Here is a 15534-nt window from a genome sequence, read left to right on the forward strand (position 1 = left end):
TTAGGGTCAGTTCCACGAGATAGAGGCAATTTTTTGTCGTACTCCGACTGTACCTCTCTCTCTCTCTCTCTCTTGTTTATTTTTTTTTTAATTTTTATAATTTAAATAGATTTTAGAGATAATTCAATGGCTTTCTTTTGTGTATTGCAAAGTTTTTTTTCTTTTCGAAAATGAAGAAACATTAGCAACTTAAATAATTTATTTTTGTTCTTTTAGGATAATGTGCACAGCGTGAATTATAAAATAAGTAATAGCCAACACATTTCTTCAATTTTTTTTTTGGTTATTTTTATGATTGCATCCTCACTTATTGGATTACTGTTCTTCAGGTATATAATATTGATATCTGATTTTAGCACACTATAGTAGTTTTCTTCTTAATGAAACTATGAATGAACCAACAACAAGTTTTCGACAAGTTTTGTCACTTTGTTATGATTTTTGCTGTTTGTTTACAGGGATGAAGTCGAGTCTGCTAGAAAGAATGCGGACATAAATGTAATTGGAAATTATGTCGACGGATTTGTAGCAAAAATGAAAAAACGAGAAAACGACCCAAATAGTTCCTTTACTGGTAAGTATGTACAAAATAATTGAAATCATTCATGTTTATTTCGTTCTTTGTTCTGTTCTAGATTAATGTGTTTACAAGGTAACTTGTTTACATATAAACAGATTTTCTCATCTCCAGTGCACGGAATCTAAACGTTTTTAAGTTAATCTTGAATGACACCAGGTCTTTAGAAGAAAGATGATTTTAAGTTTGTTATGTACCCTGAAGATGCTGTTGGCATCTTCAGGGTACATAACATATATACTGTTATGTACCCTGAAGATGCCAACAGCCTTAGTTGGTGAAACTAGTTGGTATAACATAGTTGTTTATTATATGCACTTGATCAATATAATCCCATTAAAAGTATTTCCAGAGCTTTTTGATCAAGAAAATTAAACGTTTTTTAACATGGACTTTAGAGTCATCAATGTCACGTGTTTCATGGTTGTGTGTCTGTTACAAGTGTTACTTTTACTCTCTGAAGATTTATCAGTGATTGAGACGAAATATTTGAATCATTAAAGTTAGTTTTTAATCCTCTCTTTCTCAATACTCCATGAAATCTCGTTGCATTTGAAGTAAACTTACAAAAATGAAAAGTAAGAAAATCCTTAGAAAATTTTATTAGAAATCTAATTCTAGTCTTTTCTAAACCAACTACAATTAAAACGAAACATCATTATTTAAGATATTTTATTCGAATTTCAATTATGTTCATATATGTTCCGACCGTATTCCTTATGGGATGAAGCGTCACTTAAAAAGGCGGTTCTAATTTGGAAGGATTTTCGATTGAGCAGTGTGAATCCCTGTTTACCCTTCACCCTTCTTTTTTGGAACATTTCTCAGTTTCATTCTATTTTTCACTTTTAATGAGTTTAATACATATTACTACATATGAAAAACACATCCAAACATAATGAATTTATTTGATTTTCATCTAAGGCCATGCTTTTGCGATGTCGAGGGTTTATTAATTATCGGATCTAAACCGTACTCAGGATAAGGTGGTCAGCCATATGCCCCGGTATATCCTATATCCGTAGTGGTTTTGACTTCTCAAGGCCGGTTTTCCTGCTTTTCGGGATGAAAAGCAGACAAAGACGCCCAAAACCGGCTAACTTGGCTATGGCTGAGAAAGATCCTTAAGCACCTCACATCAGCGACGGTAATCGAACCCAGGACACTTCTTTCCCATGCATATGATTGCGAGGAGCATATCCACTCGACTAATCGCGCGGACTCAATTTGTGAAGTAATTTAACACTACTTATTGAGGCAAAGTGAGTAAAATGTGTATAATAAACAAATGACGAATTTATTACAAAACAAACTAAATTGAAATATAAATAAACAAATACACAGATATTTAATTTGACAAAATATTAAACCATTTATGTTCTTTTTGTACACAGAAACCATGTTGATAGGCAACGTTGGAATATTGTTTGGTGCTGGCAGTGACACCACAGCAAGAACGATTACCTGGGGTCTTTTGATTATGGCCGCTTATCCTGATATCCAGAAACGAGCCCAGGCGGAAATAGATGATATCGTCGGTAATGAAAGAATGCCATGTTGGGAGGATCGTTTTAATCTTCCCTACGTTCAAGCGATTTTGCTAGAAGTGTCCAGATGGAAGACAATTGTTCCACTAAATGTGCAAAGGGTGTAAGTTTTCCCTACGAAATGAAAATTTTCATTACTTAGATTAATTTTAAAAATTACATTACTTAGATTACCTTTTGCAGAAGTTGTTCTTATATTTAACTTTCTGTAACAGTTTTTATTATACAGTATATTTTATTATATACTATAAGTTATTTTACTTTAGTAAGTATAAATAACTTATGATTATGAACAGCTTTATGAAGGGCATCTGGAAGTGGTGTTTGCACTCCTCACCATTAAACCACTCAAGAGGAGCATCGCGAGTTCGATTCTAGTTGCCGACTGGAGGAACTTTTTCTAATCATTTTTACTACAGGTTCCAGAGTTAATCGATCTCTGGAACGGGCAAATGATTTTTTTCGTCCCTTAAACTCAAGAAAATCGACCGCCCACACTACTTCTAGACATTAAAAATACTGTGTTAGAGGTAGGTACCACGAGATAGCGACAATTGTTAGCCGTCTCTTTACTGCGTGCCGGTAAATTAGTGATAACCTTGGACCAGCTATCTCTGAATGGGTGTGAGCGGAGATTGAACTGCCCACTCAGTCTCCACAAGTTAGTTAGGGCTAAAACGGCCTCGAGTACTCCCTATAAGGGAATAAAAGACGTTAGCTTATTTTTCTTATATGAAGCTGTGTTTGCCTTTATTTAAAAGTAAATTAATATATATTTTACAATATCTAACTTCATATTAGAGATCTTCCGTAGCTCAGTAGATTTTCACTATACCCTTCAGTTGTAAAGACCTGAGTTTCTAACTCCGTCTAGGATGCGAAGAATCCTTATAAATTCTTTCCTATTGCAGGTGACTTAGTCGGTATCTTAAGGGGATGGATGTGTTTTTCTTTCTGGAAACTTAGGTTTTTCCTTCATCGTAATACCGTGTTGATGATTACTTATATTTCGAAGAGTCCAAGTTACTTGACTGTGACAAGTCATTGAGCGTAACAGGAAAAGAACAATTAGAAATCTCTTTATGCTGTTTTTGTTTCTTTTGTATAATTTTGTAGCATATATTTGAGAGGAATCGTAATGAAAACATTTTAAAGTGTATTATAGCGTTTAATTGAAATGTATGTAACTTTCAGTTAAGGATTATAAATAATATTTGATTAAATTAATAATAAATATTTAATGACACTGAGAGATGAGTTATTAATAAACGCTTGGTTAATATTGGAGATCACAGATATGGATTCAAAAAACATCAACGAAAAGATCTTTTTTAACATTGTTAACATTCCAAAATGTGTGATCAGAGTTAATGTAGTATCGTAAGTTAAACGTAAAAAGAGAGGAGTGGTTAGCAAAACAAGTGTTTTTTTTTTTTAAGAATGTTTTTCACCAAGCGAATGCCTTAGAACATGTAAATATAAGATCCGATAATATTGTAGTCCTGAGAGGCAACACATTAATTTGATGTAAATATCTACGATCCGTAGATCACTGAACAATTTACATCACTATACATTGTTGTCGATAGGACAGTAATAGTGATATAAATTTTGCATGTAATACTATCATAATATAGCGGAAATCCACAACTACAGTAAGGAAACATATCAGGAATTTGATGATGATAATGTAATAACATTATCATCATTGATAACATTGATATTATTATTATTATTATTATTAGTAGTAGTAGTAGTAGAAAATATTGTCATAAAAATAATATTCCACTGCGTTGGACCAAAACTATTTTTCTATCGACTTAGCTCTTTTGCATTACTTTTTTTCTTTTTTCTTTCTTTTTTTTATATTTATGAAAAACAATGTGGCACTTTTAATGACCGAAATCAAATTTCTAAATGCTTATTTCTACTTCATGCTAACTGTAAAGAACTATATAAGATTATCCAAATCTACGTATATTGAAACGTATAAGTAAATAACAATTATTTTAAAAAAAAATGTTTTCCATGCTGTCAAATCCAAAGAGTCTATTTTTGCTGAATTAATAAAGTACCATGAAGTTAGATTAACTGCTGTTTATCATCGTCTAATACAGATTTCATATTAATATCATGTTACCTGGCTATGAAACGAATTTACAAAATTCATAAGCTGCGTCACTAAAACACACACTTACTAACCACAGTGATAAGTATTAATACGATACGTAAATATTTCAGCTCAAGTATCTTGGGACATCTTCAGTACAGAAATTCAAATAATACTAGGAATAACATACAGTTATGGAGCATGATTACAATGGAATCTCAATATGCGTGCAGTAACGTGTTATAGAAGTAAATTAAAATATAACTGAAGAACAAAAAACATAAAACAAATAACATATATAAAAAGACTATTTTATACAATTTTGTATGACAATTTCCCATACTTTAGGAATATTAAAACGTCATTGCAATTTAAATTTGGTCTGTGTAGTAGGGCTTCAGCACTTTCTTTATATAAACGTTCATGTTTATATAAAGATCTATGTAAAAGTTTAGACTTTTCCCTATAGATCCTATGGTTGGATTTTGATCTCAATGTTGTCAGATTTCTGCAGTTTTCTGCGAGGCCAGATTTCTAAACCTGGCTCCCACTGATGAGACCTCAATAAAGGTCGAAACCGGTCTGGGTAGTGGCCCCTTGCCTTCAATGCATAGCATCTTACATATTCTCTAGGCGATGTGCTTTGCATTAAGGGTAAATATTAAGAATAGTGATCATATCTTATTCCACCTTTACCACGAGTTTCCTATATATATATATATATATATATATATATATATATATATATATATATATATATATAGCCACGAAAGATTGGGAATCACTATCACATTAATATATAAATGGAGCTGATCATTAGAAAATCTTCGATAGGTCAGACCGAAATGTAGTGTATTTCCAAGATTTAACAATATTTCGTTCAGCAAGTTTTAAGCAGGGCACTGATTACACATTTTAAATGATATTTATCTGTAACATAAAGATATTCACAGAATTCATGCGGCAGTGGAATTCGAACCAACTGTCCGTATTATGAATCTCCTCGGCAATCAGGAAGGCAGTTAATAAAGCACATCGATAAGAAAGGAATACTCCTATTCAATTTATATAGCCTTGTTTTGAAGATTTTAATTTGACTTGCATGAAGTAGTACATGTAACATAGGACAGCAAATGTTTTATGAACAAGAACACAAGAATACAAAAGTATGAAAACTAAATTCAAGTAAATGAATTAAAGATAAAATCTGGCTGAACACTTGTTATGGAGATGACAAACCTATAGATAAAACAAAAAACAAAAACAAAAATTATAGCTTATCGTTTGTTATAGTTGACATTATCAACACCCAATATAAACTTTGATTTCCACGTGTTGGTATTTGTTTTATGCGCATACCAACACGTGGAAATGTATGCATGATAAACTGAAGAAATAGTGTTTGTGCGATTGAATACATTTTATAAACGATGCTTAAACTCTATATTGTCGATATGATTACTTTAATCAAATTCAGGATAAAATTATTATGATTTAAACAAGCTGGTGACTGTTTGAAAAGAAATATTTCAGTATAGCGCACTTGCGCAATACACTTTCATTTGTTCTATAAGATTATAATAATATATTTCTCTAATTTATTTGGTATGAAATGAATGTAGGTTATTATGTTAGTAACCTTTTTTTTAATTTGAACTATCCCGATGAGCCTTTTCCTTAAAATTTTGCTTATCTTATATATAATTACAGAAACAAGTTGAATTTGCTGATTGAATCAAACACTCTTTTAAAAATAATATAAAAATTCATTATATATTTTAGGGTTTAATTGGTTAAATTGCTTATCAATTTAACCAATTTTGTATAGACATGTTTTAGTGTATCGCATTTATATTTACTATTTACAGAGCAGCTGAAGATTCAATAATAGGAAAATATGATATTCCTAAGGGAAGCATAGTCATTGTCAACATCTGGGCAATACATCATGATCCAAAATACTGGAAAAATCCAGAAAAATTCGATCCCGATAGATTTTTATCTCTAGATAGAAAAACAGTGATGAAACCAGAATATTTCATTCCCTTTTCAATGGGTAAGTCAGTGTTTCAAAATAGACAGTATTTGTGTTAATAATATGTTAAGTGATTTTCGGAATTTTGAAGAATTTTTCTTTGAAAATTTAATCCTTTTTGTATATTCAATTGTAATAATCCCCCCCTTTTTATTAATGACTCTTCATTTACATATAGAAACTTAACACTTGTTTTTTCAAAAGACATTACTAGTTTCTGGCAGTAGCAAACAGTGTTGGATAAGTAAGATGTAAATATCCTTTGACGGGAGAAACTGGGACTTAGAATTCATGAGAAGGAGTTTGGTAACATGATATACTCCAACAGATGTTAGGTTTTTGGTTCATATTTGATTAAAAGTCCGCGCGGTTAGCCTAGTGGCTTTGCGGTTCGCAACCATATACCTGGGGAAAGAGTGTCCTGGATTCGATTCCCGTCGATATTATGAGGAGCTGAGCCAATAGCTTAGATTCCTCAGCCACAGCCAAATTATCCAGTCTTGGGAGTGACAGCAGGGTTTTTTCGGCCAGTTTATCTGCGGTTTTTTCTCCCGCAAGCAGGCAAATCGGACCCATGAACACACAGGCTGCAGTCATAGAAAGGCAACGGGAAACCACCTTGCGTCATTATCTCCCTGGTAATCAGCTGCAACCCTCTCAAAGAGAGGAAGCCATAGGATCAGATTAGATTTGATTATAAGAAGTTTCTGCACTTGCCAAGATTTTTTCCTTCACGAAATTCTACTTCTTTCTTAAAAAGTGAATCTTCGCTTCATGATGAGATGTTTCTCATTACTGGTGCACGTCATATGGTATACAACGAATGCTGTTCGAGTGGAAGTCACATAGTACAGGTAGTACAGGTAAAGTGTTATATGACAGTATTACATGAAAAGCTTCCATTATTACCTATTTCTTACCGATGGTTCTTCAAAATGAGTCACTTACCTGCCAGAATTCCTGTCAGATCTTATATTTCGGTCTTTTAAGACACTTCTAACTGCATCAGTCCACCTGGATCTCTGTCATCCTCTGGATCGCTTTCCTGCCATCTTTGGATTAAACACCTGCTTTGCTAATATCTCATCTTCTCTTTCATTCTGTTTAACTGACCACACCTACTGAGATTACCTGTAATCACACATTCCTGACTACCCTCAATGTTAAGTTCAATTATAATATCTTCATTTTATTATGATCCTGATATTCAGCATTTTTAATCAGTTGGTTTACGTGTAAACTATCTCTCAGATCCATAAGTTAAATATTAGTTTTAACTGGTTTGTTTTACACTGTTACCTTAGCATTTGATTAATTTGTCTGATATTTTATATACAGTTATTTAGATGACTCCTCATGATGGCAGCTTGATTTATTTTCTTATCTAATTTCGTCATCCCTAAGGATGACGAAATTAGGTAACAGAGTAAATTAAGCCTGATTTTATTTCATATAATCTTCCTCTACGTCATTCAATTCTAGCTGCAACTTACAGCTTAAATATAGATTTCGTATCGCTTGCTACAATGGCTTGTTTACACAGTATAATCGTGACGTTCTGAATTGTTATGTTCATATACTAATAGTTATTCCTATTTACCGATACTCATTATATTCCTATGATTTATCAAAAATTTCATTTGAAGAAGGGCTTTCTGTGAGAGAGGAAACTTGTACAAGGTTGTAGTCTGAGTTGCCGAGAGGGGAGGTGACTGTACAGTGTATCTGTAAGAATGGTAAAAAAGAGATCCAGATATTTGGAGAATAAAGAATGTGATCAGGAATTCGAGTAAGTAGATGAACCATTCGTGTTAGCTCATTACTTATAGAGAGCCTTCTATTTCTCTTCCAAACTAGATCGGTGGTGTTGGAATACAGAATCCAGTTGGAATTGTAGACGTTGAGGTCGCCCAGGAAGGTGAAGGTGGTCGAATTTCGTGAAAAGGAATGTGAATTGGTCTCAGTGGTTATCCGTGCTTGGAGACCAGTAAATGCAACAAATGAATGTTGAGAAATGGGACAAAGAAGTCAAATGCAAAAGATTCTAAAGTAGCCATTTTCTGGAAGGCTCTATCAGGTTTCCAAATGCACAAATGCACCCATGTGGCAAGAAGAATCATGAAACATGTAGTTTAGGCAGTGGTTAGTTGTAGATGTGGCTGAGGTCTGGTGTGTTTTTTTATTAATCAGGAATAAGATGTCAATTCAGGAATACAAATGATAGTGAAAGCCATTTATGTTTGTGTTAATGCCATGAATATTAGTAAAGTTGTGAAAGTGTACAGAGATTCTAGCTTGATTTGTATGTCGTGACGGTTTGTGATGTGACTATTTTTTTTTTTGAGGAGGGAATTAGTTTATGAGGGAAATTACTTTTTGGTGCGGTGTCAGTGTGATTCTTTATAATGCTCGAAGAGCTATGTCTACTTATAAGTCGCTTTTAATCGAAAGTTTTAATTTTCACATTATCAAAGATTAATTAAATTCATCCCCTCTTGATTGGTGGGAGTGGGGGGACTGGTTTCGCTTCAAGTTCACCTGTAATTGACGTATTGACGTCATGACCACGAGATAGTAGACTTCGTTTCCACGGTATTTCTGATGAGTGGGAGTATAATGTTCCCTTTACCAAAACTTCTAAGATAATTTTTCTAAGAAAGCTTAGGGAAGTGTTCGGGTATTATATATGTTTGTCTCTAGGTAACGTTACGATTTTTGTGTGCAAGATACTTGTTAATGAGGGGGAGTGTTACTGTCAGGTTTTAAATTAAGGTTTAAATTTCTCTTTTATCAAAAAGTAATTAAATTCACCATTTCTTGACCGGTCGAACTTCCCTCGTTTCGAGATCCCCTGTAGTTGACGTTCCATGTTTTTATAGGTCGTTACCAGTCTAATCAATACTCAATGGGGAGAAAGACACGTGACCATTTTTTTTTTAAATAAGAATGTAGACCTCGGTCTGTGTACCAGTTTCTTGTTAACGAGAATAGGTTATGTGTTGATGGAGAAAACCATTGATTGTGTGTGTGTGTGTGTGCGTGCGCGCGCGCGCGCGCGCTTAATAAAAACGCTGTGCAACCGGTAAAAGGACATCTCCATTTTAACAACTTTTGGAAATTAAATAAAAGCATTCCAAAAATATTTGAGATTGTTACTCGAAAGGATTTTGGCTAACATACAACGTACATTGAATGCTCGTTTTACCGCTATTATTAAGATAAGTTAATTTATTTTTTTCTCTGACAGCTGGATGGATTTTCAAAATTCGGTGCTGCTCCCTGTTTAGGTTAGATTGTATAAAAATAAGTTAATCCAGCATAAATTATTAAAATATGGAAGAAACTCTTTGACAAAACCATTTATTATTATATGATATATGAGAATATATCTAAAAATATCAAATAACGCAATTTTATGAAAATATAAAAATGAAAAATTTACAAGCTTTCATAAATAATAGTCGCAAAGCTGTATTGTGCAAGTACTGTACTCATAATAACTCTTCACTGGCTTACTGGAGCTTCCTCGTTCTTTCACCAATGTATTCCGCGATTTTTTTAATGTACTGATCAACCTATAACTCTTTTTTTTTTCGACCCAGAATGGTGATCGCTCTTTTTTTTGCATCAATGCCTTCAATTGTTGACTGATATCTTAAGTTTCATTCTCGGAGAAGTGGGAAGAAGCTGTACAAAAAAAAAGCACTGCATAATACAAGGCTTTTACAAACCTTTTCATCATCCTTTTCTGTTTACACCAGAAAGAAGGAAAACAGGATGAGTTGTCAGTTCGCTTACAGTTGTTTACAGAATCCTAAATAGCTGAATCATACTGCACCCTTCTTTCCCATTTGACAAGGCTTACACTAGACAAATCGTCAAAACTTTCAGAATAAACATCTACAAACTTTAAATACCACTAATAGTAAATGATACGCATTTATTAAAGAGATATGTAATATAATAAAATCTTCTACCCTGATATAAACTTTGATATTGTAGTCGATCTGTTGATTAATTAAGTCCTCCGACTTATATACTAATAAGAAAAACTTTGTAAATATATATATATATATATCTGTAAAACATTCATCTAATTAGTATGATATATACAAACAGCAATCTCTAACCACCTCGTTCATTAACACTTTCATTGCCAAGCAGCTGAAAATTGGAATTTCGTGTGGTTTCGTATTTTTTTATTTAGTTAACGACGTCCATGCGATAACGCGTGATCGGCCGTTTGGTGAGATCCCACATCGTGCGATATCGCGTGTTTGAAAATGAACGTGTTAAAGGCTATAAAATTAAACTTGAACTAACGTTAGCTAGAAAAGCTAAGATTGAGGCAAATAGAACCGAAAAAAATGTAACGAGCTCTGCGAGTTTATATTGATGAAGGAAAGACTGAAAAAGAGATAACATTGATAGAGTATATATATGTGACCAAATACAACACAGAAGAATCAAATTGTCGATTTTTAATGGCATATTCCTCATAAATGCATGTTGATGTATTAATTGATTACAAATTAATTCAGTTCAGTATTAATTTGAAAAGGCCCTTAAGATTAAAAATCATCTATTTCTATTGGAAATTTATAATGTTTATACTAAGACTTAAATTCTTACCCAATTAAAATCTTATAAGTGTTACTGAGAGAGTAATGAAAAACCTAATCAGGGTTATATAGTAGAGCATCCTTCTTAGAGATAATGTATCAAGCAAGCAAGAAAAGCATCGTGTTTTTCATTAAGTGATGATCACTATTCAGAATCTGTTAGATTTTTATGAAGAATTAGATTATAAACAATTATTATGAGGTGAATTATTTAGATTTGTGCAAATCTCCCTAAAATTAAGCTTTCAACACATTATTGTAACGTGGCGAATACTTCCTTTCACAGTAGAAATTATGTGAGCCATCGATGTATCCCAGACCCTTCAGGATGGTTGACTCTGGATAACTGGCAATGAAACATGACCAAGGTAGAATATTATTCTCGTTAACGAGAAACTTGCACGCACACACACACACACACACACACACACACACACACACACACACACACACACACACACACACACACACACACACACACACACACACACACACACACACACACACACACACACACACACACACACACACACACACACACAGTCTTTCTACATACTAAGGGCTACATGGTGTTTTCTTTTATTAAAACTATCCTATCGCCATAAAGACTGATTGATGACCAAGCAAATATTGAAACGTGCTTAACTTCAAGGAAAGTAACAACCAAGTTTTACCTAAGGGTTATACAGCATTTTTATTAAAAACACGCACAGTCAGTGGCTTTCTCTATACACCCATGACCTAAGCATAATATTATTCTTGTTAACGAGAAACTGGTACACATACAGTGGTCTACGTTCTTATTAAAAGACGCCCGGTCACGTGTCTTTCTGCCCCATTGGTGAGTACATTGGTAACGACGTACACAAATACGACGTCAAATATAACGGACCTCGAAACGAGACAACTTCGATCGGCAAAAATCATACAGCACACAAAAACCGTAACGTAACCTAGAGATAAACATGTAATACCCTAGGCTTCCTTATCAAAACTGCCTTAGAAATTAATTTTTGATAAGGGGAACATTCCCATCCTCTTATCAGAAATACCCTGGAAAAGAAATCTAGACGTCTACTATTAAGTGGTCATGACATCGGCTACATGTGACCTTGAAACGAACCAGTCCGCCTGCTCCGACAAGTCAAGAGGGGATGAATTTAATTAATTTTTGATAATGGAGAAATTAAAACCTTCGAAGAAAAGTGACTTACAGTAGACATATCTACTGGTTCATCATTAGTTAGTTTGTGGTTAGATGGCAGAATTGAGTGCCGATGTTCGGTGAGAGTAGATAAACACTTCAACATGGAATCCTTAAAAAAAGTTACTAGATTATATATAATAAGTCTGTTATATAATAAGTTCGATAGAATTATCGAACTCCCTCTCCAGGCAAAACCTGGCAGAAATGTGGCAGTGGGTTTATGCAACAGTTGACTGGAAATCTCCTGACTCGTTACTGACGGGTTTGCACGATGGCACGACATTTTTAACGGATGTACCTTCGAAATATAGAAAGGTCTGGGTTTCTAATAAGTTTATCATAGCCTTAGGTATTATTCACACTGTACGGAGTAGAGAGCAGCGGAATAGATAAACAGGAATTCCTGCTGCGGGACCAAACATGACATTCATTACTTCAGATTTCCAATAATCAATGCAGTAGTATTTCACTGTGCAATGAAGAATATCTACCACCTAGTGTCTAGCTGGCATTTCCTCCAATTAGGAAGTATCCCTTTATAATAGGAATATTCCTTGGTTTCTGCAGAATCGCTTGCGTGGAAACAGACCACACCGCAGGAAGCCAGAATTCATTTGACAGGAAGAGGCTGTATATTGTCAATCCATATCAATCCCATTAGTAGCCAATGTCCATTAATGGTTTACGATGAAGCAGGCATTGTAGTTTGGTAGTTATTAAATGTTTGTAAATAGTATTAATCCTGATATTAGCATTTCATAAACAGATACTAGGTTCGGTTTATTTTGATTATAACATTACCAAAATTAATTAAAATATTCAACAAAAACAAAAATTGATATTTAAGAGTCCTTTTTTTATTTAGGAAAAAGGTCCTGTCCTGGTGAGAAAATGGCTCTCGTTTCTTCGTTTTTGTATTTTACAACAATTCTCCAACAATTTGAATTGAAATTTCCAGCTGATTCATTGGCTGATTTCCGGCATCAGATTGAAGTTGCTATTCATCCAACCCGTCATAAATTAAGCCTTATAAAAAGAAAATGAATTAAAAAAATGAAAAGAGTGATTAAGTAACAAATGTTATGACTGTGATATTACGTTAATTAGTATTATTTAGATTAATGATTTAAGCTTTGTTAAATGTGACATTAAAAAAACCCTCTATATTGGTTCAATTCCAGTTTTAGATTATTGTAAAATACTCTAGAATCTCCATTTATAAACCATTTATTATACATTTTCTTTGAAATTTACGGAAAAATAGAAACTAAGAAGGAGTTTGCATATTTCTTCTCATGTTCTGTTATAGTTTAGAATAATTTTCTCTCTGTGCAATTGCATTTAAAACAGGCAAACTGTCATTATGAAATATCATATTTAAATATCATATCATATTTATGTCATATTTAAAAATGCATCGTTATTGATTTCAACACAAGTATAACTATAAACTCCTTTACTATATTATTGCATAAAATTTTGATTAATCTTCATAATATTTAACAATTGTTCATTGTATCATAGAAATACGCCAAATGTACACATTACATTTATATTATAGTTCTTGAAGCGAGTAAAAGAGTTATCAAACATAAATGATGTATTTTCTACAAATTGCTGTTATTTTTTGCTGAAATGAAAAAGCTCTTATAATATCTCAAGTACAATTTCTTCCCCAGTTTTGGTTACAATCTTTATTGGGGGCAATAAACTGTGACAATATGATCTAATGCGATGATTTGTAATATAATTCAAAAAGTTCCATCTCATTCGATGATCTTTCTGTAAAACGCAAACTGTACATTGCCTTCTAGAACTATTTCTATTTTAAAAATTCGCAGAGTGGTAATGTCGCTGTTTTAAAATCTTTCAACAGTGTTTGAATTTCAAAAAAGTATTTCGAATCGCTGAACTCTACGAAAATGAGTCTAAATAATTCCCATGGTAGTGGAACAGAAAATCAAACAATTTTAGAGGTACCCAAATGATACTAAACGAAATAATAAATGATATATATCTCTAGAGCAGGGGTCTTCAAAGCATGGCCCGCGGAGCTCTTTGCCATGGCCTCCGGCCATTTTGAACAAATAACTACTTAACATTAAAACGCGATTAAATAAAAAAGAACTTCAATGAAGCCACGGGCCACTAAGCTATACTGCGGTATTTAGAATTGTAAGATGCTTTCCACAAGGAGCGCTTCACAAGGAGCGCTGCGTGTTTGATACTTTACATAAAATCTATAAAAATAAATATTAAATAGACATGCTTCTTCAGCCATCTAGCAGCGCCAAGCGGTACTTAAGTACTAGCACTAATACTAACTTCGCAGTTAGATTGCTGAAGCAGTAGTTCATGCTAGTGCGCTGTCTAGTGCCTTCCAGATACATCTCGAAGGTTCTCAATACTTCGTTATTTTCATATAAATACAAGAGGATCTCATCCACAGTCAATCAGTGGTGAACAGTGTGATATTCTGTATATGCGCATGCAGGTTCGTCGTGTCAGCCATAGCCTATTGTGATTTTATATTGCCAGATTTTTCATTAGTCTGAGACATATTCAGTGCATAATAACTGTTACACGGCCACTTTGGATCATTTTTTGAGTTCACCTTCCATCACTATGGCGTCTACGAGTAAAAAGCGTAAATCAAGTGATTCTTGTCGGGTTTTTAATGAAAAGTGGACCAATTTGTACTTTTTTGTACAAACTGATTTAAATGCTACCAGGGTACGTTTAAAAGGCAGAGGGAAGAGAGCGAAGCGTGCTTTAGAGTAAGTTATGTAATAGCTGAAAAAATTGCTAAAAATCAAAAGTCTTCTTGGACGGCGAGTTTGTGAAAGAGTGTCTCATCGCTGATGGGGAAATTCTGTGCCCAAATAATAAGGAAGTGTTTAAAAAACCGAGTTTGTCTGTGGTAACTGTAGCACGACGTGTCTAAGAACTTGCCAATGACATTGAAATAACTTTAAAATAAACGGTCGTCCGAATTTACGTCATATTTACTTGCTTTAGATAAGAGCACAGATGTAAAGGATACAGCATAACTGGCTATCTTTGTCCGTGACATTGATAAACAATTCACTGTGGAAGAACTGTGAAGGGCACGACGAAAGGCACTGATATTCTTGAAACCGCCGGAACGCTCCAGGGTTCGACCTCAGCTTAACCAACATCGAGGGTATGGTAAGTGATGGTGCCCCTGCTATGGTGGGAGAGATCGAAGGATTTGTTGCGCTGCTACGGAAAGAACCGGAACTAGAATGAAAAGATTTCGTCCATTACCACTGTTTAATCGAGCAGGAGAATTTGTGAGCGAAAACTATTGAATTTGAGAATGTCATGAAAGTTATTGTGACTGTCGTCAACGTCATTAGGGCAAGAGGATTGAATCATCGGCCATTCCAAGAGTTCTTGACCAAGAGTGCAAAAC

The 15534-nt window shown here is 33.9% G+C and overlaps 1 protein-coding gene across 1 annotated transcript in view; it reads left to right on the forward strand.

Moving 5' to 3' along the window:
• LOC150101518 (cytochrome P450 2J2-like) overlaps positions 1-13273 on the forward strand; it is a 64198-nt gene extending 50925 nt beyond the window's left edge. Inside the window, exons 12-15 of the mRNA XM_090400821.1 lie at positions 459-574; positions 1972-2227; positions 6103-6290; positions 12964-13273. Of these exons, the coding sequence (XP_090256947.1) occupies positions 459-574; positions 1972-2227; positions 6103-6290; positions 12964-13142 (739 nt within the window). The 3' untranslated portion in view covers positions 13143-13273. The remainder of the gene's footprint in view (positions 1-458; positions 575-1971; positions 2228-6102; positions 6291-12963) is intronic.
• Positions 13274-15534: the final 2261 nt, after the last annotated feature.

This window comes from Typopeltis vanoorti, chromosome 11 (assembly GCF_054136105.1).
Source record: "Typopeltis vanoorti isolate ZY-2024b chromosome 11, IOZ_Tvanoo_1.0, whole genome shotgun sequence".
NCBI lineage: Eukaryota > Metazoa > Arthropoda > Arachnida > Uropygi > Thelyphonidae > Typopeltis > Typopeltis vanoorti.